Source organism: Anarhichas minor, unplaced genomic scaffold (assembly GCF_050575085.1).
Source record: "Anarhichas minor isolate MPS153535 unplaced genomic scaffold, ASM5057508v1 ptg000058l, whole genome shotgun sequence".
NCBI classification, from domain to species: domain Eukaryota; kingdom Metazoa; phylum Chordata; class Actinopteri; order Perciformes; family Anarhichadidae; genus Anarhichas; species Anarhichas minor.
Window position 1 is genome coordinate 8,219,927 of NW_027466504.1, and position 26,245 is coordinate 8,246,171.

A 26,245-nucleotide genomic window follows, 5' to 3' on the forward strand; every position below is an offset into this window, starting at 1 on the left:
TAAAGAAACAGTCCACAGGAGGAAAAAATAGCACGTATATTGTAGGATATTGTTTAAAGTCAATGGGCTGTTGGATTTGGCCTGTTTCTCGTTGAAGTCATCGGTGTGTGTTGTGGATGAAGTGCTCTGTTACAGCAGACCGTGCAGAGGCAGGGCTCACTGGAAAACATGAGGTCAGGGAAGATGTTAACAAAAGAAAAGGCTTGCTGAAGTCCTCATGGAGGCTGCTTATAATAACACACTGACACAGCAATGGCCTCATTTCCCCTTTTAGGACAAAAAAAAACTGCAGCACTCATCTACATCGCCTCTTATTCTGTAACCACAACAATACTTCGCTGTTCCTCCTTCTCATGTGTTATTCATGCAAAATACCTGAAAAATTGTCATAATTACACAAGAGAAGGTGGTGGTGCTTTTACCTGTTCAGGAATGACATGATCTACCAAAAGTCCTTTTCAAGGTGATATGTTTACATGTAAGGCTGACAGCAAAAAAAAACATCAGACATCCAAGGATCTGCCCATTCCTGCTTCCTTCATGTGCCCAGATGTTTCCTGATTGGAGAGCAGCGGGAATGCTCGACTGGTGCCAGTCGTGTTTCATTTCATCTCACGTAGTGCTGACAGTAGGCCTTTGTTAAGAGGGACCTTGGGTGTCAGACAAGTTTATAATGTCTCTGGATGGTAAACAGGAAGTTTTATCAGAGGCAAGCATCATCTGGTGTTGAGGTTTTATTGGATTATTGTTACAGTCAAAATGCCATCGTGTTTTCAACACTTTCTTGTCGTTTTGTTGTGCGCTCACACAGATCTCAGTGCCTGAATCGCAGCAGAAAGAGCCTCAAAGAAGAGAGAGTCATCCGCACACACAGAATGGAGCGTCGGCAGCGGTTACGTCCCAGAGTGATTGCTTCACTCAGCGCAACTCGCTCTTCAACAAGGAAGCACTGCAGGTAAAATGTCGCATGCATACACAATGTCATCATCAACAGTTTGTCACGGTCAGCCTGCGGGTTTATCGCATGCAGCGTTGGTTTGAACTGCACAGCTCCCTTTGAGGAGGGTGCGCTTTTCCACTCCACTTTTCCAAAATATGCGGAGATGTATTAAACCCTTTTAAATTAAACCAGAGTAACTTATCTCTCATCTCCTCTGATGTAAAAGAAAAAGAATGCTAATCAAAAGTAGCTGGTATCTGAAAAGCAACAAGTTGCACTGCTGAGATGAAATCAGAATGGAAGGGCCCTGCGAGGAGCACAAAATATGTACTGGGTCTTATTTTGTCCCGAGAACTGTGTGTGAGCTGTGTTCGGCTGAGGGAAGAGAGGGAGGGGAAACCGCCACAAGTGAAGCAATTATTTCGCGATGAGATCATTGTTTGGCTCCATCTCTTCACGCCTATGGCCCGCAGAGACTCAGCCAAGCAGCACAACTGGCTGTGTTATCTCATCGCTGCGTCCACCCCAGTGTACAAGGACATTTTTCTGCGAGTTCGGCCGAGGGACATTTTGTCCAGCAGTTGGCTTCGTCACCAACCAGTGATAGGCTGTTGACTTCCAGTAATCAGAAATGAATTTAGGATGTGTCAGCTCCAGGAAACATATGATGTATGTATGTGTTGAAAACAGGCCCTGTAGCACGTCATTAATGTTAACAAGCTTAGCATCCCCTTTGCTCTTAAGTGGAGTTTGCATTTATTTTGCTTTTGGAGGAAACAGCCTTTTGTATTTGAACTGTATTTGAGAGAGTACTTTAAACAACCAGAGGTTTTGGTACCTGGGGAGCTGCTTGTTTTACAGGGATTTGGTTTACCGCTATTGCTGATGAAAATGTGTTATTTCAGTATTACATCGCTGTCGAAGTGGAAGTGAGTTTTCCAGAGAGGGACTTTTAAAGGCCCCTAGTGTTTCAAGCTAGGAGAGCAAAGCAGGTCACCACATGGAGAAGCACAGCGCCCGCTGAGGGCCATCTGTCTCCGAGGCTGCTCTGCAAAACATCTCGCCTTTCACCGTCTCCTTCTCATGACAGAGAAAGTCGAGAATCCTCCGCTCACGCAGCCTTTTCGGGGGCCGAGTTGCATTACCAGAGGGGCTAGAAATGTGGCTTGTTGGTAAACAGTTTATAAAGTGTAAAGATGTGCGCACTTGTTTTCCAGTTAAGATGCTAAAATTGGGTTCCTTTGAAGCCTGTAGTAACGAAAAGCAGCACTGAAAAAGGCTGGTTTCTGATTACAGATTATCATCAACAAACATGGAGTTTATTTCTAAATCTGGTCCATGTTGACTGCAGCCATGTTTCCCTGTGTCGCCATAGATTTCTCACAAAAGAATCAGAAGCGGTGATACAATCTGAACTGCCTGCATTAGTAGTCCATTCTTTGTGGCCAGACTGAGGCCTTACTGTACATTTTGATAAACAGACAATTATTGTGGAGAGCGGACAGGAAAAAAACAAGCGAATCATGGACTTCCTGTATGAGGTCATTATACAGCCATGGGAGCCAGTGTGAGGAGATAGGGGCAGGCCTCTTTTGTCAAGCTCTTTTCCTTCTGTTCAACAAAGAAATGCCTCCACTGCACCGGGGGGGTTCTTGTAAAGTTAATGACCGGCCTCTCTGAGGAGAAGTGACATCACATTTTAATCTGGAGCAAAGAGTTGTTTAGAGGCCGTGTCATGTGTGGTCTTGATGTTTTATTGATCCAAAAAGGCTTACTCTCTAGAGAGTGCATTATTCATCGTCAGTCGCGCTAAATTCCTTGGGAAATAACAACTCACTTGTGTGCTTAACTGTTAGTTGACATTCTACACAATAGCAACACTGTGGAAAATAAAGCATCAATTGTGTGACTCGCTTGGGATCCGTCTGAGAAGCGGAAGAACCGGAGTTGATTTATTAATCCGTTCAATTATTGTGACTTCACTTGGGCGGGTCACTCACTTCCACACTGAGTTATTTGCAGAAAACAAACATGTTGTACTTTCCAACACTTTCTGACTTTGGCCACCTGGCTCGCAGTTTCTCACTCCCGACAGATGTTGCCAGAAAAGGCAGCTCTGCAAGACAAAGCCTTATGCGACGGAGCCCATGGCCCTCGCCAAGAGAAACTTCTGCTCTGCATAACATGACATCGGAGAACAAAGGGCTGCTCTTGATGTGTCTGAAGCTGCGTGTTACTCTGAGTCAGGGAAGAAAATGTGGCCTGTTTGCTCCCCTCATGAGCAGAAATATGACTGTGTTTACCACTGTGACGACCGCTTTGTCGAGCATCCTGGTACACAGTCCACGTCTCACAACCAGCGGGCTGCAGATGAGCCTCAGTTGTGAAAGCTCTAGATATGAATTTCATCGAAAATGCTGCAAAAGGAATCATTTTGTACATGTTTCCATGAGTAATATTGATCCATACAAATATATCCACAAATATAACATGTATACATACAAGAATGAAGCCATCCTCTGCCATGTTACTTAACTATAGTATCTATATAATCTCTAAAGGTGATAAATTATCCCATTTACCTTTAAAATAAAAGGCCAATATCATCTAACAGATGAATCAGGTCTATTAACAGATGTAACTGGTTGACTATGACGTGCACAGCGTGGAGCAGATCCTAAACATTTGTGTCTGTTTGTGATGAAGGCAGAGGCGTGGATCAAAGGCAAGCTGCAGGATTTGAAGGATGGATGTAACATTCAGCGCTGCCCCCTGCAGGACTGGGAGGAAGCCTCGCAGACGCTTCAAAGAGACCTCAAAGACTTTGAGAACACCCTAATTCAACTCAACCAGGTGAGGAAAAGAATCGACACGGGGACGGACTCGAACTGAAATATTACCAAGTTGCCAGAGCGAGCACTTCACAGCAACGAACACTCAAACTGAAATGTTTATTTAAACTTTTTTGACAGGTAATGGAGATCTGAATGCAAACCTAACATAATGGCCTCGTAGGAATTTCCAGTAGACCAGAGAGAAAAGCAGACTTTCAGTGTTCCAGACGTCTCTGTCAAGCCAGTTTATACTTTCTCGCTCAGGAGGAAATGTTTGGAAATGGTACATTGCTGATAATTAACCTCCACCCAGAACCGGGAGACTTTTTCAAGGGTATATCCAAGAAATAAATGGCAGTTTTCCAACATCTGTGAAGCCTGCTGGCACATAAGCAATGACGAACTTGAGGTTTCAAATGCACTCGGCCACTTCGCTCTGTTAGTCTAGCGGCTCCGTCTGAGCGACACCTAAAATGAGCATCGACTTTCTGTTTCCCAAGATGGGTGAGCAGTTGATCTGCAAGCTGAACCCCACCTCTGATCTGGTGAAGAAGCAGCTCAGCCAGCTCAGGGACCAGTGGCAGACCCTGAAACTGACGGCTGCAAACCAGACGAGGGCCCTGGGTGGAGCCAAGAACCTGCAGGAGTTCAACAAAAAGGTGGACAAGCTGGAGGCGTGGATTAAAGAGAAGGTAAAGAAAAACGTTCCTGTCTTTTTCTGTTGTGTAGAAGTGGATTTAAATGCAATGAATCATTTCTTCAGAGTCATAGTTCAACTTTGTGAAGTATTGACTAGAAGCATTTCTCAATGATATTGGTTGTTTTTCATCAATTTGAGCAGTTCGGGATTTTGATTTATTGCAAACTGCATGTTGCTTGCATTTTCTACTGATTCACTATTGTGAAATGAATACTTATTATTTGTATTTGTATGCCCCTTCAATTGACATTTCACCCTTTTTCATAATTCTGATTCTGATTCTAATTTTGACCACCTCCTCAAATCTCTTCCCCTCCTTTCCCCATTTATCTAAACACAAACGCAATGAAGCTCTCCGACTGTAACAGCTAAAACCCAAAACAGTTGGCCCAGAGGCAGATACGACTGGACACGCAGCTCTGATCAACAGTCGTCTAAGATAATTGGCGCAAAAGAACTGCATGTGCTAATACAGGAAATTAGCTCAGTATCCTGAAGACGCGTCTTGTTTGTGTATATTCACCGGTGTAAAACATCTGCCCGTCATTATCAAAAAGCAATCTGCGTTTTAGGTCTGTGTTTATCTTTCTGTTCATGTCTGGCTCAAGGGAACTAATGATTGATAATGGAGCGGTGGGAATGCAATGGAGGATGTTGCTTATGAAGTCTATAAAACATCCATCCCCAGAGGAGACTGCATTCTCCATTTAGTTCCACTCATCCTTTTCTCTGTGCATTAGTATCAAGTCCTCACCTAATGCTGAAGGCTGTTTCTGCTCTGCATCTTGGTAGCAGGGCTGATGTGGTTTAATCCTGGTGCCTCTGAAAAGAACTAATGGGGGCTATAAACACTGACTTTTATGTGTGCCAGCAGGAAGAGGAGCAGTCTCTGGTGAACGTCCTGGGGGGAAATGTTGACAAAATGCAGCTGACCAGGAGAATTTTAGATCTGAAGCAGGTGAGTGTCGTAATGGAACAAGCTAAAGAGAGCCATTAATAATTAACAGAACATTGATTTTTTTAAAAAGAAGAAAAACCTTTATACAACATTCTTGAAGTAAAAAATATCCACATTCCCATATGTTAATAGTTTATAATCCAATTCTGCAGAGGTTTCCCAGTTATTTATCCATGGCTGACTATATTATTTGTCTCCCACGGTGTATGGCAAAGACAGCTGAGGTCATAGTTGGATTGTGTTCCCCTGTTTCCCTGCAGGACGAGCAGCTATACAGAAACCTCCACGAGGAGATCAACCACTTGGCTTTAAAGCTGGAGAAACAAGGGAAGACAGATGTCAAAAACATCTCCAGCAAGAGGAAACACATCAACAAAATGTACACCTCAAATGTCCCTCAAGTTGAACTGGTGTGCTGAATGAAACATCTCGCGTCTAGAGAGAAGACTGATTTGTGTGTCGTCTTCTCCGCGTAGGTGGCTGAAGGTCCAGTCTCATCTGAAAAACCACCATGAAAATCTTCAGCTGGCACTGGAGGTGTCCTCTTTCTACCAACAGGCCGATAATACCGTGTTTGCTATTAATGACATGGTACAATTCCCCGGCAGCTTAATGTGTTTTTTTTTCTTCTTCTAATTAGATCTGAGGTTCACGTTTCGCTCACATTTACTGACACATACCATCTCTTTCAGTGGAAAAGCATATCTGCGTCCAAAGAGCTGGACAGCTTTGGAGATAGAGAAATACGCGACATCGCCAGTCAAATCATGGTGGGAATCTTTTTATTTATTTTACATTTAAAGCAGCACTGCATTATCAGATGCTGACGGTGTGTTGCAGAAGCCTTCTCTACCTAACCTACAGGCCTGTGTGTGGTAGATGCTAGATGTGAACGTGTCCCAGGTGTCTAATCTCCATCCTGCCCTGGCTGCCGGCGTCGCACAGAAACAGAGCGAGGTGAAGGACTGCTGGGCGCTTCTTCAGAAGGTTTTCAGGTGAGACAGCAGGCCAAGCACACCACCGACAACCATTTCACCCGGTAATTGGTCCTCCACAGGTTTCCACTGAGCTGGAACTGTAATTTTCTGTTATTACTCTTCTGGTACCCTACATAAAAAGCCTTTTCCATTTGACGTTTGTATAAAGGTTTTCTCCCTCGCTCTTGATTAGCCTTGTTGAATTTGGGTTTGAATCAGTGAAAAATTATAAGCACAGTCAAGGACCGGTCTGTCTGGACGTCTGGAGACCAACCACCACGCAGAGCATCACTCACCACCCACTGCTTTAGTTTGTAATGTTCAGTTTTCTGCACTGCTTTGGAATTTGACCATGTGTTTGATTACTGTGCTAGGTGAATAATGTCTTGATACTGATTCAAGTTGGCAAAGCCGTCTGTTCTCTTTCTCACTATTAAAATCGTGCCGTCAATGCTGTGAATAGTCTGCTGGATCTGAGATATAACACGTTTACAAGAATATTTTGTTATTTTTATTGCATTTGTAAAATACGTTTATCGTTGCTTTAATAGCCTTCAGTAAGAGTCCAGAGTTTTACATCATTAGACTCTTTAGACCATCAGAACCGATATCTACTTAATGAGTACACATATAAATGCTGTGGTAAAATGGGAACCGAGCTACAAGTATTTATACACGTATTTATATACTGATTTATGCACTGCGGTCCATACTGACTTATTCACATTTGTTGCGGCCTTGCTGCATGCATAGTGAAACGTGGCATTCTTTGGAATAATGTCCAAAATTTAAAAGGTCATCAAATTTCAACACTTTGTTCTGAAAAGTGCTGTATAAATTAAGTTTATTATTAAAATGATTGGGATATATCCTCCGGGGACCATGAGTATTCATGCCAAATTTCATTTCAGTCCGTCCAGTAGTTTTCATCTTTTCCTGTTCTACTGGATTAAGGTGTTGGACTGGCCAATGGATAACAATGCAATCCTTATACAATACCTGGACAGAGAAGATGAAACACTTTCCATTTGTATGACGATGAATACGGTCAGGAGTAACTCAAGACCACAGTTCTGACATCCATCTCCCACATCTCCTGCTTTCCAAAACATTTCTCTGGCTGAGAGCCTCTCATGTCAGCGGGCTATCTTTAGATCCAAACATTACATCATCTCGTCTGTCTTATCAGCTGCGTTTCATAGCTATTCAAACCAAATAACACAAACACTGGTGGAAAACTTCAGAGCCATAATTGGAGCTCTGCTGTCAGTAACCACAGTAACCTCCCGCTCTGCTCCTCCTGCAGGACTGACAGGACCGCACTCCCTCCCACTGGCTCCGCTTTCACCAGGGAAGATGGCGACCCCCTGACACCAGCCCGAGAACCCCAGTGCAGCGTGGGAACGGAGATGCAAAGGATCATGGGAAAGGAGGTGAAGGAGGAGCAGAATCGTCTGAAAGGCTGCGTGGTAAGTAGCTTTCGGTATTTCGTTCTATTACAGGAGAAACCACACTGTGGCTCTGGACAGAACAGCGCCATCAGCCCCTTCGAGTCCCATGACATCTGTGGCTGCAGAAAGTGACGCACTTTGTCCTTTGGGTTGGAAAATAGCTGATTTACTATTTAATCAGGATTCTTTTCCTGAATAAAGTGTTTTTATGGTCTGTCAGATGTGCTGTAGAGCAGTGGCTTCCAGTCTTGGCACCCAACAACCAGCTGGTTTTCCATCCTACCAGCTAGTTAGTTGCACTTAATAACATCATCTGAGGTACGAGTTGTGAGGAAGCCCGTTGGGATGAACATCAGCGTGAGTCTAAAACCCAAACACCAGTGCTGTGGAGAATAGAGCAATATGTAACATTTCCTGCCACTCTCTCTATCTCATGACTGTAACCCCAGTCGGTAAATGTTCTGAATCTTGGCCTTTAGGAGTCACAGGAAGAGCTTTTGGAGGAGTTATTTACCCTGGCACAAGAATTCCACAAATTTCGATGAAAAATGTCAGGCCGTGACTGTACAACATAGCTGAACGCTGGGCCAGATCAAATAAGCCTTCCCCTCCGACCCAAGACTTCACGGTAGAATAGTATCTTGCATGGCTTTCAACCGCTAACAAAAGTACGCAGTCATTGGATTAATACTATATTAATAGATGGCCTGTGGGTCAGTCTGGGGTGAGCGGATAATCTGCAGAGCATGTGGATTCCTCAGACACGACATTCCTCATCTTGGAGGCCTACCAGCACTTTATTGAACACGTGGGCGCTCCTATAGCAACCCCACTGCTCATAAACCTACGAGGAAATACTGTTGGCGTCCTTTAGAAGTCTATCCAGAAACCTAAGTGTGCGGTATGTTAAAAACCAGTAATTATGTGTATATTTAGGCTTTTAAGTTAGCACATTAAATCCCTTTACAATCCGCAAGTGAATACACAGTGGCTATTTGTGTTCAGCCCAGAGGTATCCCATGATGCAACGCTCCCCTCCCGTTATTGACCCTGAGCTCATGTGAAGTCCCTGCTGAGCCTCCGGCCTCGTTTTGCCCAGTGAAAAAGCGCCCAGATGCTCGGATGAGAGAAGACTTCACTCTTTCCATTCTCCTTGTGGTTCTGGTTCCGTTTATTTCCCTGCTCGTGTTTTTAGGCTCTAACTAACTGGCCCTGCAGCCTCGCCACCTGTGACAAGGAAACCATCACGCCAGCAGGCAGGCGCTGAGCTCGTTGCCTTTATTGCACTGGGAGCTGGGAGTCACCTGGGTGCTCCGTCTGTCAGAGCCCCTCTTGTTACTCTTTATGGAAGGACTAATAAGACACCCCGAACAAAACCCCAGAGCCCAAAAGGCCACAAGTTGAACAGTAAAAGTAATTTGTCAGATACTTTACTTTAACTCCGGCCCGCGGGCGTGCTGCATTGGCTACAGAATTTTTTAAAGGTAAGAGATGCAGCTGCGCCGGTTTGTGGGCCGATGTGTGACTCTGAGGCATTTGCATAATGTGCTGGTAGACAGCACTTTCAGTGTTTCTGCAGACATGCTAACGTACACACTTCTCTTTCTGGCAGACTCTCCTTCTCTGGTGCAATTTGACTCAGTAGATTAAAAGAAGTAACGGCAAAGGTTTTTATTGTCTGCATGCGTATGGGTACATGCATTACAAACTATACGTCCGTGTCTGTGTCAGCAGTAGTGTGGCCTCTAGTCGCTGGAGGTAAACATGGCTATCGTCTGTTTCTCTGACTAATTATAGCCAGATGCCGGGGCTGCAGACCAGATGGGATTGGTGCTAAGTGATAGTTCCTGGCTGACATCACTTCATAGCACATTGCAGAAAGACACACGGGGGGGGGGAGATCGGTAGAGAACAGATAAGAATCAACAGCACCAAGACAGGGAGAAGAATGCTGAAATAGGAGATGATTGCATGAGGTCTAACAACACAGAATACCACTGAGAATGACAGCGAGTCATTGAACGACAATGTTTTTTGGCTGTGGCTGACATCATTATTTTTCATACGGATGTTGCGTGCGTGAGTTGTTTAGAGTGGAAGCCACTGTGAAGGATGAAGGACAGAAGCAGATATCTGGGGAAGAGACGTCATTGATGGTTATCAGCCCTGTCAAATGAATCCGCTCGTTAGTACTGCAGCTTCAGCACAGAAATGTGCCGATAATGTGCCTCCGTGAAACTCAGAACGGCCTATAAAATGACTGGCATGTTAGTAAATGATGCTAGACCTCTTTAAATTACGGCATCTCTCGCATAACTTTGGAGGCGACACTTTTCTCCAGCACTCTGACTCACTTCTTCTGTAAGCCCAGTCAGAAAATAACATCGGTCAAATCAAAGCTACTCCATAAAACACCGTTATTACGACTGTTTTGTGCTTTTTGGCCGCCGTGTAAATTCAATGCTTTAAGTGAAAGCATTGACAGATGCATATTTGCCTTGCTGATTGTTGCAGAGGCCTTACTTGTGTCAGCACTGTTTTTACTGGCATATGAAAAATACATTATGTTATATAGAATAATCAACACAGCTCGGTCTGCATTATTCATATAGTTAGACATAGAAATGTCAGCATAAGAGAATGTTTTACTGAATCCACAGTTCATTTCATTGTTTCATATTTAGGCCAGCCAGTGTTGGTAAGCAACAAACCTTACTTATAAAGTTCTTTTTAAAACCTTGGTTGGTGCTTTACAGTTTTAAATGATACACAGTTAGAAACCACATACTTTAAATGTAATGAAAAGAGACAAAAAACAATACACTTTTGAATAACGTCTGTTGGATCCTGTTGCAGCACAACGTTTGAGATGTTTGCAGTGGACTGCTGTCGGTAACTAGACCAACCGTCGTCCCACTGTGTTCTCTGTAACGGTCCAGATCCATGCAGCTCTCATTGGAAACCCTGCTGCAGAGTCCTTTGGCCAACCTTTAAAGCACTCAGATTGTCGTAAAAAAGGGGCTTAGTGGCCGTTGACGTCTTTAATTTATTTCTGCACATAGACAAGGTCTACAGCGCATGCATTGACCTCGCTACAAACTCCACTGCATAGTTCTAAACAGAGTAAGAGCGAACAGCCCATGGAAATCTGTATCTAAGGCTGAAAAAACACTGCTGCTATTTAATGACAGTTGGGGATAGGGGATTTTAAAAATGGCTCATATTTCCATCTGCATCGGCTCGTTTTAGTCACCAGAGTGGTACAGCACATGTTGGCAACCATGTTAGACCTAATGTGTTCATTCATGAAGCAATTATAACATATTTAAACTTTCACTGCCATCTTTAGTGTTTTTTTATTGCCCACTGTGATGCTGTTAAACAGACAAAGCTTGTATCTTTAGGTTATTTCACGGAGAGGAGACAACCTTTTGTAAGAGAGTATGCTTTGTGTCATTTACAGGAGAGGCTTTTCTTTGCTCTGGGCAGCTGTCCACGCTGTCCGGCCTCCAGCCGCATTGTAACATTCACATTAGCAGATGAGCTACAGCAACGCTTCATTGTCTTGTGACGGCTCCCAGTATACATCTCTCCGTTTGAGATGTTTATGCATCCAGTCAACATTTATTGGATGGGCGACTGACTAAAGCAAAACACAGAACGTCACTCACATGTCGTGTTGTTGCTCTTTTTTTTTTTTTTTTTTTCCTACAGAGACTTTGACTCTTTTGTCCACAGACTACTGTTGAATGGGGGATCGGGAGAACACAAAGCCAGGAGCAGCCGTCAGCGAACCACACCTCTTCACCCACGGGAGACGGCCCTGCCTGTGTCAATGATGTCATCGTCAGACATCAATTGAAGGGGGAAAGGTGACATTTCGGCCCGGCTTCTACTCCCCCCCCCCCCCCTCTCTCTCTCTCTCTGCCACTTACATAATGAGAGGTCTTTAAGTCATAATTGGAGTCACATGTCTGTGTTTTCTTTGCAGCACCAGGAAGCCCAGAGCAGAGCCCAAGCTTGCCGCCGCCCCGCGAGGCCACCCAGAGCTTCACACACAGCTCCAGAAGTTCACTGTGTCTGCCAACAAGGTGAGCCGACCTCTTTCACGCCAGAAGTCACCTTTCAACACCGTCTCCATGCTTTGTTCAAACAAAAATGGTTCATCTTAAATATAATCGTGTGACCTCACCCTCAGTATTTATTGCTATGGACTGTCAGCGCTGCGGTTGTGCTCGTCACCTATAACACCCTTGTCTTGTAACCGGCCACAGACATTATGTCACATGTTTTAAATGAGACAAAGCTGTCATGCATTTCAGCTGTGACTGTGCACTGACCGGTGTGCCACTGTGTGAGGAACATTCCTTGGATCGTGGTCACTGTGCTTCCTGTGGTATCTAAATGCCCTCTCTCTCCTGTTCTTCCGTTATTCAAATTCCTCTTTTAATCTGTTTGTCTCTTCCCCCGTTCGCTCCCCTTTCCATCTCAGACGTTGTCCTGGCTGAAAGACAATGTGTCCATGGCCACACAGGTGTGTTCAATAGCCAGCTTCGAGGGGCTGGAGGCGGCCAGGAGGTGTCAACACGCTCTGGAGCAAGAAATTCTCACCAACAGGGCCAGGATAGAGGTGGTCAAGCGGGTAAGCCAAGGCACACTGTCGTATTCACAGTTTGTCTTCAAACATAAGCACTGGATGAATGCCTTGAATGAAAATATCCCCCACATTTTGCCAACTGGGCACCTCGACAGGCCTGGTTTGTGTATTAATCAAATAACGAGCTGACATTTCATCTTTGGTTGCCCCAAGCTTCAGTTTAGGTTGATATTTCGCAATGTGAATCCCAGTCCTTAGTCGTCACATGCTCTCATCGGCCTAACGCTCCATCAACAGGAGGGCCACGGGCTGGTCCGCGCTCAGCACGCGGGCAGCGCCAAGATAGAGGAGTTCCTCGGCCAGCTGGAAGTCCTGTGGGAGGAGCTGCGGAGGAGGCACCAGAGGAACGCAGTGTTTGTGCAGGCCTCAGAGGAGCTGGGTTTTCAGGTAAGGTTCATAAAATACCTCACAACAGGCACTCCTCTTGAGTCATACCCCGCCTTCTACTTACCTCTGAATTTATAGGGGAAATTTATGGTTATGACAGATGATTCTGGATCAGTTCTCCCATTGGGAGAAGCTTTCTGCTGGCCCTCAGCCTGGGCTGTTCACGCACACTCGTGGTTAGGAGCTCATTTACTTTCATCTTCACCATCTTAATTGGAAGAGTCTGCAAGGTATATTTTCCAAAATTTATGAGGGGTAATCCAAGTAATCCAAGGGCTATAAATCGCGCTGCCATATAATTTGATTATGGGATGGAAAGAGGCTGCAAATCCCCCCAGATTGATGACTTAGTTGGAAAGCGTGAGTCTTTTATTACAAAAGATGTAGTTCAGAGCATGGTCTGCTTCCATTAGGAAAACCTAGTATTATTGTTTTCTTTGTGCAGTACATCACCTCTGGTTGTTTTGGCAGTGCACCAAAATCTCTTGGAAATGACTGCAGCAAGACTTCTTCCTCATTAGCCTCTCTGCTTCTGTACTGTGCAGGTTGTAAAAGTGCTCCAGGGCCTGGGCAGTCTGGAGGCCTGGCTGGAGTCCGTGGAGCTTTCCATGAAGGAATCTGCGCTCGCCGGTGACCCCGAGACAATGAGCATGGCCGAGAGGGAGAGCTGTCTGCTGGAGAAAGAGGTGGCAGCCCGCGGCCCGGAGCTCAGCGCTCTGAGGCGGGAGGTGGAGCGTCTCCACAGCCACAGTCACCCACACACGGGAGGCCTGCCAGCGCGCATGGAGGAGGTGGAAAGAAAGTGAGTTTGTCAGAGGAGGAGGGTGCTCCCTGATGTCTGTCATCGCGGAAGACTCGCGTTATAGATCCGAACAATCACACTCTGGTGGTTTCGCTCGACACTGTGGTCAGGAAATGAAGAGGGAATTTTGTCAGCGTTTCCAAGAGGTCGCAGGTTTGGGCTTGCCATGTCTGCAATCCAACATGGAAGAGGTTATTCATAAAATCCCCATTTCTTATTTAAGATAAACAATCATAAACCACAAAAATAACTTCTATGCTGCCTTTTTTGTCCAAATTGGCAGAAACGAAATACTCTCCATGCGCTCATTCTTTGCCAGGTTCGAGTTTATTCATTCGTGATCCATGCAGCACTTTGCGAGGTCTACCCCACCACAGTCCTGACGTGCACTTCACCCACAGCTTGTCAGTGTGTGTCAGAGTCACCTGCTCCATGTTTGCAAGAGGACGCCTCTCACTCCCTAGTTGGCCCTCAAAAGACAGGTGGTTGCCCATGAAGTCGGCTGGTTCACTGGACGTACCTACCTGTGTCCATAAACACAAGTTCAGACTCTGTAAAGAACACCAAGTTGACCAAAGAAAATAAAGAAAGGCAATGGGCCCAGTTTAAATGTTTCCGTGGGGGTGTTATATGGGGAAGGGATGGACACTGGTGCAGTCTGAGGAACCACTGATGCAGGTGGAGGCTCCCACTGAGCAGCTGTGAGACACTTGGGATGATGTCATTATTTAACACAGCATACAAGCAACTTACGGCTCATTTATCCTCGAAAAAATACCCTTTGAAATTGCTCCTTTTACCATCTCAAACATAAACTCTGCACGGACAGGGCACCTTCATGCTCTGAAGTACAGGAAATGTTTATGTGACACATGATATATGATTATATAAACAGCACGCTTGCTTGCGGCCTCTGTAATGTGGTTCTGCTGAAGGATGCAGGTTTGTTCTGTACATATGCGGATTAAAGTTGAGGTGTGGCCGGTCACTAATACATTCCTGCTGGATGTGTGTGTGTGTGTGTGTGTCTCCCAGGTACCATCGTGTCCAAAGTGCCCTGACCCAGCAGAACTCAGAGCTGCAGGACACACGAATGCTGACAGAGTTCCTGCAGCGCGTGGAGCTGGAGGAGAGCCAGGAGCTCAGCGGCAGTCAGTACAGTCTGGGCCAGGTGAGCCAGCAAGAGTGGCATTTAAAGGGTCATTTCACCTCAATTAAAACTCTCTTGACCTAATGGTTTGGTTTTGAGATATTTCGTATGTGAGCTGCCACCAACCCAATACAATCATGGGGAATGGAAAATTAGGAGTGATGAATATCTAAAAACACAAACACAAACTCCCTGTGTGGCTAGATACCACATGTGAAAAAATGTTGCAGATCGTTTTTAATGATTTTGGACCCGACTGAAAACAACGCTCTCTCTCTCGCTCTGCAACTAACAGCCTCTTCACAGTGAGATTTCCTCAGCTCCTACATTGCTGGGACTCCAAAGCAGTGGCGGTGGGGAGCCCCTGATAGAAAGCATGGGGGACCCTGTGGAGGAACTACGAGAGGCCGTGGAGATGCTGAATGACACCGTTAGGGAAAGAGGCCGGTCGCAGAGCCACGACCAGGCCATCCATGAGCTGCTGAGCAAGGTATGGAGACGGGAGACGGGTTACGTCAAACTATTGACAGCTCTAGTTCTAGTTCATTAGATCCGATGGTTGCCGCAATGTTTGTTAAGTTGTTATGATCTTAGACGGTGCTGAAGGTTTCGTTTTTTTAAGTCCCTCCACTTCTGTCACAAACAGCTGCACAAACCAATAGAGCCACATCTGGTTTCCTTTTGTCTGTGGCTACGTACTTTAATAGGCCCCAAACGAGCCACCACTCCCCCTCGCATGAGTGTTTTCGCGTTAATTCGATTTATTCTTGGTAAGAAAGCAGAACAATTGTCAAAATAGCACACACACACACACACACACACACACACACACACACACACCCGGAAGGGACTCCATGACTCCATTTGAAAACACTAACTTGCAATGTGGCTCTCGTTGGAAAACAAATAAACACACAGCAAGGCATAATGACTTAATGACATCCTACGAGTGCTCATGATGACTTTGCGCCTCGCCAGCACGCCAGCCTGGTGGTGCACGTGGAGGAGTGCCTCTGCCGCAGCAAGGAGCTGGGCCTGGACATCCTGGAGAAGGAAACAGACATGGCCGTCCAGTGTGAGCCAGACCGCTGCGGCCTCGAGGCTCTGCAGGAGAAGCAGGACCACCTGGAGGTGAGAGGAGGACGGCGTAAACACTCAAAATGATTCACTGGTGCTAATACGATCCAGTACTCCAATCCATTGACTTTGAATTATTGATCTTTGCTCTCTGTAGTGAAAAAGGGGAAGCCCCCCCCCCCCTCTCTCTTTCTCGCACTAGCCTTTAAAACATTGTTCCACAGCCTGTTTCCTGTTGTGCCAGATTTTCTCACATGTAAAAAAAAAAAAAAAAAAGCCAGTCCACCCCGCTTTGTGCCGTGTTTGATTTTAATATGTAAACTGCACCATGCAATCACACACACACAGAGCGTACAAAAGTTTATTATTCAAACGGGATATTTATTTACGGCTTGTGTGAATCATTGTTCTGCTCGCTCTCTGCGTGTGCGTTTGTGAGCAATTCTGGCGCGGCGTGTTCTCTGCGCCTGGGGGGTCACAGGGGTTGGAGACGTGATGTTGGTAAAGTCCTGCGTGAGTCATTTTTTGGGCAGTCTTATGTTTATCACACGCACGCACAGCTGTCTGGACTCGATACCATTGAGGAGCAGAGATGACCTCATCCCCCCGAACTGAAATAACTGTGCCGTCAGCAGGCAGGCATCCACAACTCGGTGTTCTCGAGGCCCGCTGTAGCCGAGAAACGTTATGAAGCGTTACTCCCAGAGAACCCTCAGCGCTATTAATTACCTCCTCGTCAAGAGGAGGAAAAAAAGTGGTCAAGATCGCTAGCTCGCTACAGCGTGGCAGCCCATATGCAGACCATATGGCGCCGTAGCCGAATGATATGCATAATGCTATGGGGGTGAGGTCATAGTCATACAGAGATGCAATTGGTACAGGCTGTTTGAGTGATACAGAGGATGATGGGAGATGATAGATCTTTGTTGTGATTCTCCACAGATTGACTATGAGGTCATCAGGGAGGAGGTAAAGGAGATGGAGAACCAGACGTCTCGCTTGGAGGAGCTGTGCCCAGAGAGAGTGCACATGCTCGGGGCAAAGATCCAGGCCATGCTGGAGGGCTGGACAGAGCTGGGGAAGAGCGCGACGGAGAACAGGTCACGTCTGCGAGAGTTTGTGCAGCTCCAGGACTTCTTCAGGAGCTACCTCGCCATGATGTAAGCAGGGCGCGGGGACGTCATGACCCCTTTCTGCCAGACGTTCTTTCGCAATGATCTTTGCGAGAACATCTGCATATTACGATGTATTTTCAATGGGAAGAACAGGATGTTCTCGTTGTCATTCCCTGGTGTATAATTTAAGACGTGCGGAGGAGGTCAGCACGCGTTTCCTGGGCCGAGTGTGACAAGGCGATGAATGTCTGTTCTATCAGGGAGAGTCTGGTCATTCTCATGTTTTTTTGTCTTTTTTCCGAATGTATGGCTTTTCTCACAGCCCTGTTCCTTGTCTTCTCCGCCACCCCTCCCCCCTCTCCTCTGAACAGCTCATGGACAGAAGACACCCGGTCGTGCATTTTCTCAGACACCGCCTTGCATCTTGGGAGGGAGGGCCAGAGGCCGCTCGCTGCCGAGCTGGACGTGCAGATCGAGCTAAAGTTTGAGGAGTTTGATGAGCTGGCAGAGACGGGGAGGAATTTGTTAGACAAAGAACACCACCTCACACAGATGGTGAGCGCGACTGATGACTCACTGCGAAACCCTTGAATATATTGTTGGTTTTTTCTTTATTTTTGTTTTTTACAAACCCTGAGTAATGTGTTTGCAGGTAAGAGAGCGCATGGAGGAACTGAGGAGTATGCTTGGGTGGATCTCGGTGCACTGGAGGGCTCAGAAACAACAGTGGCTTCACAAGAAGAGTAGACAGGAGCCTTCACAAGATAACATTTATTCTGAGGCCACAGCGTGCACTCCATTGACAGAGGTAAAAAAGCAGAGAGGCATTTATTGTAGGAACAGGCTTAGGTGTAAAAAATAAAAATAAAGCCCTTGAAAATCAAATCTTTTTTGAACAACGTCAAGTAGTACTGAAGTTTTTGGCATCCGCAGGATAATAAAAAACGTAATGAAACGATAAATCATGATAATCTAAATAATCATCATAATAAGTCACAACATCCTAACAATCAGGGACTGAAATATTAACAGGGCATTAACATGTGTTTCCTGCTATTGAAAATATTAGTATATATTCAGTACTTATTCATTAGTGTGAATACTTGTCAACTTATCTTTCCATGGCTTCCTACATAGAGTTTAGCCCCTGAGCTAGAGGCCCACCAGTCCCATCTGTCCCCATTCGTCACCGCCAATGACGACGAATTAAAGGCAGCAGCAGACGGCCGATCCTCATCGCTGCCGTGCAGACAAGCCGAGCAGCAGGAGGACAAGCAGTTCGAGGATGGGTATGAGGTGATGAACAGTATCGGACCGCAGGATGGCGAGGCCCCCTCCTCAAAGTCTCCCAAATCCTCCATTGTGGTCCTCAAAGAGCCAGGCAGCCCTTCTTTAGGGGGCACGGTCAACCTCATCCTGAGTTTTGGGGGACAGGGGGACAGCCAGGTTCAGGTGCTTGACCCGCCTGCCAGGACGGACGAGGTAATGGGGGAGAGCTCTGAACCCGTCCACAGGGTGAGAAACACACTCATTACTCCACACTGAACGTCACCAAACACCACTGTCGTTGACTACATACATTTCTCCCTCGAAAGTACTGAAGGAAATGATATTTGTCGCTGTTTCCAAAAGGCCAATGCAGTGACACCAATTCTCTGTAATGACACTGCATGGGATCTCCCTCCTTTGGCTATCTGCTGCTGTTCACTCCTCCCTCTCCTTTGGCCTTCATGTGTTACTTTTCCCTCCATTTTCTCCCTCAGCCCACTGTGCCTCAATCTTCTGCCACTAAAAGCTTTTGGAGGCGCTGCCAGGGGCTTTTGGAAAATACTTTTGGTAGTTTAAAGAGAAAGAGAAAGATTTATCGGCAGAGTGCAAATGAGGTAAATTGCGTGGTGTGAACTGGCGCTGCATGCTGCCTCTCAAGGTGTGCTGGGACTGCATGCTGTGTGCAGTTGTTTTCTGGGGTGCAGCATGTTCCACTAACCCTCGTTACAATGTACAGCCGGTCCTCGGCTTCACTGGGCTGTTTGCTCGCCTGCAAGCCAGGCGTGAGCATGAAGGGAAACGAGTCATGCCAGAGTGCTATCATATTTGCACTCACACCGTCTCCGAGAGTCACCGCGGCTGGAAAATGTACAGTAAATGTGAGAGAAGTGAGAAAAGATAACAAACCATTTCACTGTCAAAAGTCATAATTTCCTACTTAACTGCAGTCATAAATGCAAATCCAAAACCAAATAAATTCTGTTTTTAATGAAGCACATTCCAATGGGATGGGAAAAGTGATTTTACAATCCATTTGTGAAAATACAGACGTAATGACAGAAGTGTAGTAATACTATAATATGATCTCCAATTAATGAACAAAAGTCTGTTCTGTTTTTAGAAGAAATGTATTGCCTCTATGTAACTGTGTGTTTTCACAAGTTACTATAATACGTACAATTAACCAAAACCAAATACATAGTTTCATGCCAGCCCAAATAGTTATGTAAGTTCTTGTTAAAGTGTATTAAAAAAAAGCTATTCATCACTTTTCTGTAAATAAAAGTGGCATAAGAACCTGGATTTAAAAGAGTCATACATGCCAGCCTTAAAAACAAGGATTTATCTAAGTAAGCTTTGAAAACAAATGTGTATCTTTTAGAATGTGGATGTGAATCCACCTCATCTGTCAGCAGTCACTTTGCCCTGTCAGCTTGTCTTGTGTAAACTCGGATAAATGGTTCAATTCCCAACTGAAAATCAGACAACGAATCAGAACTTTCCTCCGTCATCAAAACTTTTCTTTGGAGCTCAGCTCGTTGAATGAGCCAGGCTTTAAAGCTGGAGAGCAGTGATGGCAGATACAGAATGAGGGTGATGAGTAAGAAAAGCACAGTCTCCTCTCCACTGTGAGTGTTGACAGAAGCCCTTCTCTTCTCCTTCTGTCATTTCACTGCGAGCTTGATGCAGATCTGGTCTTGTTCGGCTTCCCGCCGCTGTGCCTCCGGTTGTGTAAAATAAGTGACCTCACCTTCACTTCCTATCAAAGTTGTGCTCCAAAATGGGCCGGATTGCGTCCCAGACGTCAATACAGGCAGTATTCGACAAAGAACTGGTGCTGAACTTTTCAAGAAAGGCCCCCAGACTGCACACCGTGATTTATAGTCTGGAGCTTCCACAGAAACAAGAGATTAGTCACAGAGTTGAAAGGTCAAGCCATTACAGCTGCATATGACGGCATGTGCAGCCACATATGACTTTGATTAAGTCAGGCAAGTGTGCGATTGCAATTGTTTCCGTGTTCTTTTGTCCTTCCATCTAATTTTCATGTCTTTCGTGTTTTTTAAATATATATAAATTATACATTTGCATTGCTGTGTGAGGCTTGTACATTCCTGAATCCATGGTCTTCTTGGATGTGTGGGACGTGGAGGAATGTCTCCGAAAAGTAGCTAATGGTCTCAGTCAGGTTCGCTGTTGTCATTCATCTGTAACACATAAAACAGCTCTTGTTCTAGCGGAGGGCCGCAGGGCTCCACGCATGAGTCTCTCTGGGGTTAACTATTTGCGATGAAGCATTTACAGTCTCAACGACACGAGAGCTCCCCTAATATCCTTTTCTTTTCTTCTAGGTAAGTACCTACTTGCATGTCAAGGACAGCAACCTGGCTGTGGTCCCCGTGTACGAGAGTATCACCTTGCCCCGCCAAAAGAGCCGCTCTGCAGCCTCAGCCTCTCCTACTTTCTCGCTGGCCTCCTCCTCGCCACCTTCCACGGCGCCTGCGCCTCAGATGGCCAGCGTAACCTTCCGCCCTTCGGCAGGGAGCGGCAGCAGCTCCATCTTCAGCAGCCTCAAGAGAATGGGCAAGAAGAGGAAGAGGAAGAGAGACGCTCGCAGACACACCATTCAGAAAATCATGGGAGTGGAGGAGCATACGGAAGGGACGCCCCATTATGACTGCGAGACGATCGCGTATGACACGCACACGTGGCCGCTGAAGGAGGGCAGAAGAAAGAAGAGTTCACAGAAGAGTGGGGATGGGGTCGAGGCTATGGCCTATATGAAGAATCCCCTGCTGAAGGACATCGACACAGAATGTGCCGGAGTGTACAGCATCATTCCGTATGCTGTCTCAGAGGAGACGACCACAAATCACGCAAGAGGCCACTGCAGATTCCTCTCTTTGGGCTCTGTGCTGAGCTTCGACCTACCAAAGGACATGACCCTCATCCCCAGCATTCAGGACATCATCACCATCGCCCCGCCGGAGTCCAAAAAAGGAGCGGGGACTGATCCGGACCCCCACTCCCAGAGACACACGGCCCTGAGCTCCTTCAAACAGACTCGACCCACTCCTGCCGCCACACACAGCTCAGCAGAGCTCAGTTTTCCCGAATCGCAGACCGCGACGGCTGCGGTGAAAGATCTGCCTGATGTGGAAAAGATTTCCCAACCACAACCTCCTCTCTCCCCGGGAGGAGATGAGGATCAGACTGTGCCGTGTAACGGCCTGTGTAAAACCCAGCCCGGCCTGCACAGGTACACAGAACAGGAGTGGGACAAAATGTCGTCAGAGGTTAGAACCAGTACAGCTGAAAAAGATGCCACCAGCCAGCATTCCCATTTCCCCATTTATGTGAACCAAGCCCAAAATGCAGCTGCACATAAACACGAATGCCCAAGTGTCCACACGCTCATCCGAGACCTAAATGGACACCAGTATCATAAACATGCAAGACCCCAGGTCGTGCGTGAAGAGAGTCCTAGACTGCAGTGTCTGAGCCGAGCTTCTCATATGGTTGTGAATCTGAAGTCGACGGTGAGTGTTCGCCAGGACTCGGTGGACTCTGGAATCTCCACCTCCAGCAGCATCAAGCTTTGCACCGAGGCCCCGTGTCCAGATATCGCGCAGCCCAAGGGCGTGGTGGGGAGGCTCGTGTCCTTTGAGGTGGGGGGTCTAGACTGCGCTAAAACGAAGGGGAACCCTTTAACATCAGCGGCTCCATCAGCAGAGCTAGAAACAGAGCCCGTCCACCTCGACCGCCAGCAGTTCGAGGAGGAAGAGGAAGAACTGGAGGACATCTGGAACCGGACTACAAACTACAGACAGAGCATCTGCTCAGACATCATGTACCAGCCCAACCACGGACCCTCGGACCAATCCAGGGAGCCCCTCTCCCGCTCACCTTCGCCCGAGACCCCGGCTGTGCTCTACAGGAACCTGGTCACAGCCTCAGCACCCAACCTCCTCGTGGCAGAGTTTAAACTGCCCCCCTACCTTCAGAGCTTGCTGGGTTACGACAAGGAGCAGAGCCCCAAAGGGGCCACCGGAGACAGGAGGTCCTGGGCGGCCTTTCCTAACAGGGAACCAGCCGGCAAGGCCTCAGTGGCTGTCAACGAGACGGCATCTGATCCAGTGAAGCTGCCAGATGTGGGGGACAATCAGAGATATATCTATCAATACAGAGAGGAGGAGGAGGAGGCAAAGGTGGGGGAGGAGGTGGAGGAGCATGCAGGTTCTTTGAAGGTGAGGTCAGCGTTTGAGATACTGTGATGTTGAAACCTTTGAGACTGGATCAGTTTACACAAATTATAAAATTAAAACATATTCCTGCTGGCATGAAGGCATGGGGGTCATGTTTGGTTTCATTTGCTCAGGTTTTGAGATATGTCTTTACAAGTACAATGGAAGGGATCAGAATGTTGTTTGTTGTGCTCACAGCAGTGAAAAACCTATAAAATCAGTAGTAGACACTGTGGTATCACATACAGTGATCTATTGCGCTGAATCTGTAGTTGGACCGTAGCGTTTATCCCTGTTCTGGTGTTGATATTGAAGCATGAGCAACTCCTATTTCATCCTCAGGGATGACCGTGTGATCTTCTCTTTCTGAACAGGACCAATCAATGAGTCTACTGTCAGTTCACATGGGTGTGGATGGCGTCTGTCGGCAAAGAAAAGCCTCGCAAAGCCTGGACAACGCGGAGAAGCAGGAAGACTCGATGGCCACAGGAGGTCGCTGTATCAACCTGGTAAGAGTGACTGCAATGTGCTAAGCTCTTTTTGTTTTGTTCTTTTAGAAATGTGGCTCTTAAGACTAACCACAAAAGAGAGAAGTTTTTCTTTTTTGTCTTAACGTTGGTGTTAACTTAAACCCTCTCAGAGTGGAAAGCCAGAGCTGCAGTCTATAGAGGGGACGCTGGAGAGGAAGCACAAGCTGCAGCTGGGAGGAAAGAAAGTAAGAAAGGCTCCGCTCTCTGTGTAAGCCAGCGCGCGGTCAGCAAATGTAAAGCCCGCAGTCAGCAGCAGCATACACTCTTATCTTATTTTCACAGGCCGCCTCCAGAGGCTGGAGCTCCTACCATGCCGTCCTATATGGACACACCTTGTGCTTCTACCAGGACAGAAAGGATACACTGAGGGTAAGCAGAAAAAAAACCTACAACAATAAGAGCCCTAGAGAACGGAGATGATAAATAATTGAATTGGAGAGTATGAAGTCAACAGTGATTAATCTGTGTTACGCTGCAGAGCTCCGCATGCGGCCTGCCGCTGAACCTCATGGGAGCCGAGTGTTCACCTGCACCAGAGTACACCAAAAAACCCAACTGCTGTAGACTACGGTACGACTTCAATCACCACTAAATCATAATGATGATGTTGTGCAGATGATGCAGACAGCTGTCTGTGTTCGACCGCTCTGGCTGAGGATGTAACTGGTGGTCTTTTCTTGGCCCTCAGGCTCCGCGACGGGTCCGAATACCTGCTCAATGCCTCCTCACGCTTCATGCTGAAGAAATGGATGATGAAAATACAAGCAAACACAGGTAAACATTGTATGTCAGAGCTAGTGTTTACTAATTCTGAACTGATCACAATGATGCGATTGATTTGTTTTTTTAATGTCTTAAAAGGCCTGAGTGAGTCTGCGTCTTCGAGTGTCCCCGCTGAGCAAGACCTCCCCGTTTCCCTGTAAGATGTGACGGTTCCTCTCGATTTGAAAGGTTGCTTCCAATCTTTACAGCGATGTTTTGTCATTAAAACGAAACGTTTCTCCTCCCCCACCTCCCAGAAAGCCCTTCCTCTGCTCCGGATGTCACGGCCTCGCCAAATGCCACTGCACCCCCCGCCGCGAGGTCACCTCCACGTTCCCTAGGCCCAAACCGCCGGGCGTCGCCCAAACCAAAGAGACATTTGTCCTCACCAGAGAGTTCAGTCACATGCCGCGGAGTCATTTGCGGAGTGTGGATGAGCGGTCGACCGTCTCCTCCTCTGATGCAGGCCGCTGTGGTAAGGCCCGTCTGCTGTGTTGCATCTGCTCCACATTCACATGTGGCAATACAAGCCCCACCCTATATTGTTGGCCAGTGACTAGCCCCCACCGAGCCACTGGTGGTCAGAGGATGCACTCTGTTTGCTCTTTCACTCTGGAGGTAACTGTTGAAAAAAAGGGAATTCAGGATTTCATTTAGCTCTGTAGTGTTTCAGTCTATGATAAGTGCCCCCCAGCCATGGGAGCAAATGGTGAATGGCTGTTGCAGGCATAGCATGTTCCACTAGGGGGAGCTATGGTATTGTCTTACCACATATTAAACAACTGGAGTATCACAGGAGCTCACATCTGTTACATCAGTAAATGTTTCACTTTTTGCCCCTTGGTCTCTTCTGTTCTTAATGTCTGCTTTTGATAATCTTTTGTCTCTCGCTAGATGATGATGATGATGATGAAGACAGTCTGAAGCAGACAGTGACTCACGGGCTGTCTGGAGCGTCCAGAGACAACACCTCCTCCTCCCCTTACTCCCCTATCTCCAGCAGCGAGGACTGGCTCGGCCACAAGCGTCGCTCCCACTCCTTCACGTCAGGTGAGTTTTGCGGTTATTAAACTAAATGATACATAATGTGTCTGAGGAATCATAAACAGATGTTTTTTAGTTGGCCTCTCCACTGTTTTCCCTCAGCGACGTTTCAGAGGATCAAACCCATGTTGCGCACACCGGGAGGCGGAGGCCTGGAAAGAGGCTCCAACTACTGCGTGACTCTTGTGGTTGGAGACAAGTCATCAGGCGGGAGGAGCTCTGGGCCTCCGCTGCTGGCCGCTGCTGGATGGCAGCAGGACACCTGTCAGGATTCTGCTCTGAGGAGCTACACCAGCCTGCCAAGGCCACGCACCAAGTCCGTCTTCAAAAAGTTCTTCGGGAAAAGGGACATCTGAGTTTAAAAAAAATGATTTTACTAATAAAAGGGTTTTACAAATAGTTTCTAATGTGCAGTGCACATATTTGTTGAAAAGCAAAAAAAAAAAAACGCTACTACTGACTGTATTTATGATCTGAAGAGCTACCACGGTTTTATTTTTTGATGTGTTTTATATCAATCACTTTCAGTCCTTCTGAGTGTTTCTATTGTTCTTTGTCATTTTTCTTGTGAAAGGAACGATACTGTGTGAGTGTGCACCGTGTAGTTTCCAGTGTGATTCTTTGAAAAACACGTTTTGTTGCCGGTCGTATTTCATATTTCCTTTTATAGTTTTTGGATTGTTGAGTTATTGAGTGAACGGTTTCTGTATAAAGAAGCCGGCCTGCTCAGTAGAGAATCAGTTTAGAAGCTGACTCAGTTATGGCCAAGCATTGACAATATGTACAGCGTGTGGTGCACCAACACATTTTCTTCCTTATAATAAAATAAGCAGTTTGATACTGCTTGAGCTTGTTTGATATTAACACTTTTTTTAAAAATACAAAATGTAGTAAAGGCTATTCATAATAAAACATTAAAAACCAAATGATTTGCTTCGGCTGTGATTATTCAACGAATATATCTATTTTTAACAGAGTTGGTGGTGAAAATGTCTGTTATTCAGGCTTTGTTCTCGTCTCTGGAGGCTTTAAAGAAAGGAGATTAGATGAAGAGCGAGATTAAAGGCCAGGCCAGGCTAAGAACATCTTCACATCATTGGCCTTCTTTTTGCATATTATAAAGACATGATTCAAACAAATCCATGATCAACAGCATTTATGCTGATGAACCAGACATCCTCTGCAGACATTATGGCTGCATAATGAGTCATATGCATAACGGGGTTTGCAAAATAATACTGTTCAGCATTACAAAATATTCAGCGATTTCCTTCGAGATGTCTGAGGGACGGATTAGTTACAGCAGAGAGGGAAATGGCTCACTTGTTCACTAATTTTAAAAAACATT

General features: G+C 46.3%; 1 protein-coding gene and 1 long non-coding RNA gene across 2 annotated transcripts; both read left to right on the forward strand.

The window, feature by feature from the left end:
* The first annotated feature begins 7,774 nt into the window (after positions 1-7,774).
* On the forward strand, positions 7,775-12,470 carry LOC142932729 (uncharacterized). Its single transcript, XR_012947520.1, has 3 exons — positions 7,775-7,878; positions 11,599-11,951; positions 12,353-12,470. It is a non-coding gene; the product is annotated as an uncharacterized LOC142932729 (long non-coding RNA).
* Positions 12,471-15,159: 2,689 nt separating this feature from the next.
* On the forward strand, positions 15,160-25,253 carry mymx (myomixer). Its single transcript, XM_076077305.1, has 15 exons — positions 15,160-15,346; positions 15,835-15,987; positions 16,876-17,093; positions 17,420-17,603; positions 18,186-18,563; positions 20,669-22,564; positions 22,936-23,070; positions 23,202-23,276; positions 23,374-23,460; positions 23,570-23,661; positions 23,780-23,865; positions 23,953-24,010; positions 24,111-24,328; positions 24,748-24,903; positions 25,000-25,253. The coding sequence occupies exons 1-15, from the start codon at positions 15,233-15,235 to the stop codon at positions 25,251-25,253; spliced, it is 4,104 nt and encodes a 1,367-aa protein (XP_075933420.1). The 5' UTR covers positions 15,160-15,232.
* Positions 25,254-26,245: the final 992 nt, after the last annotated feature.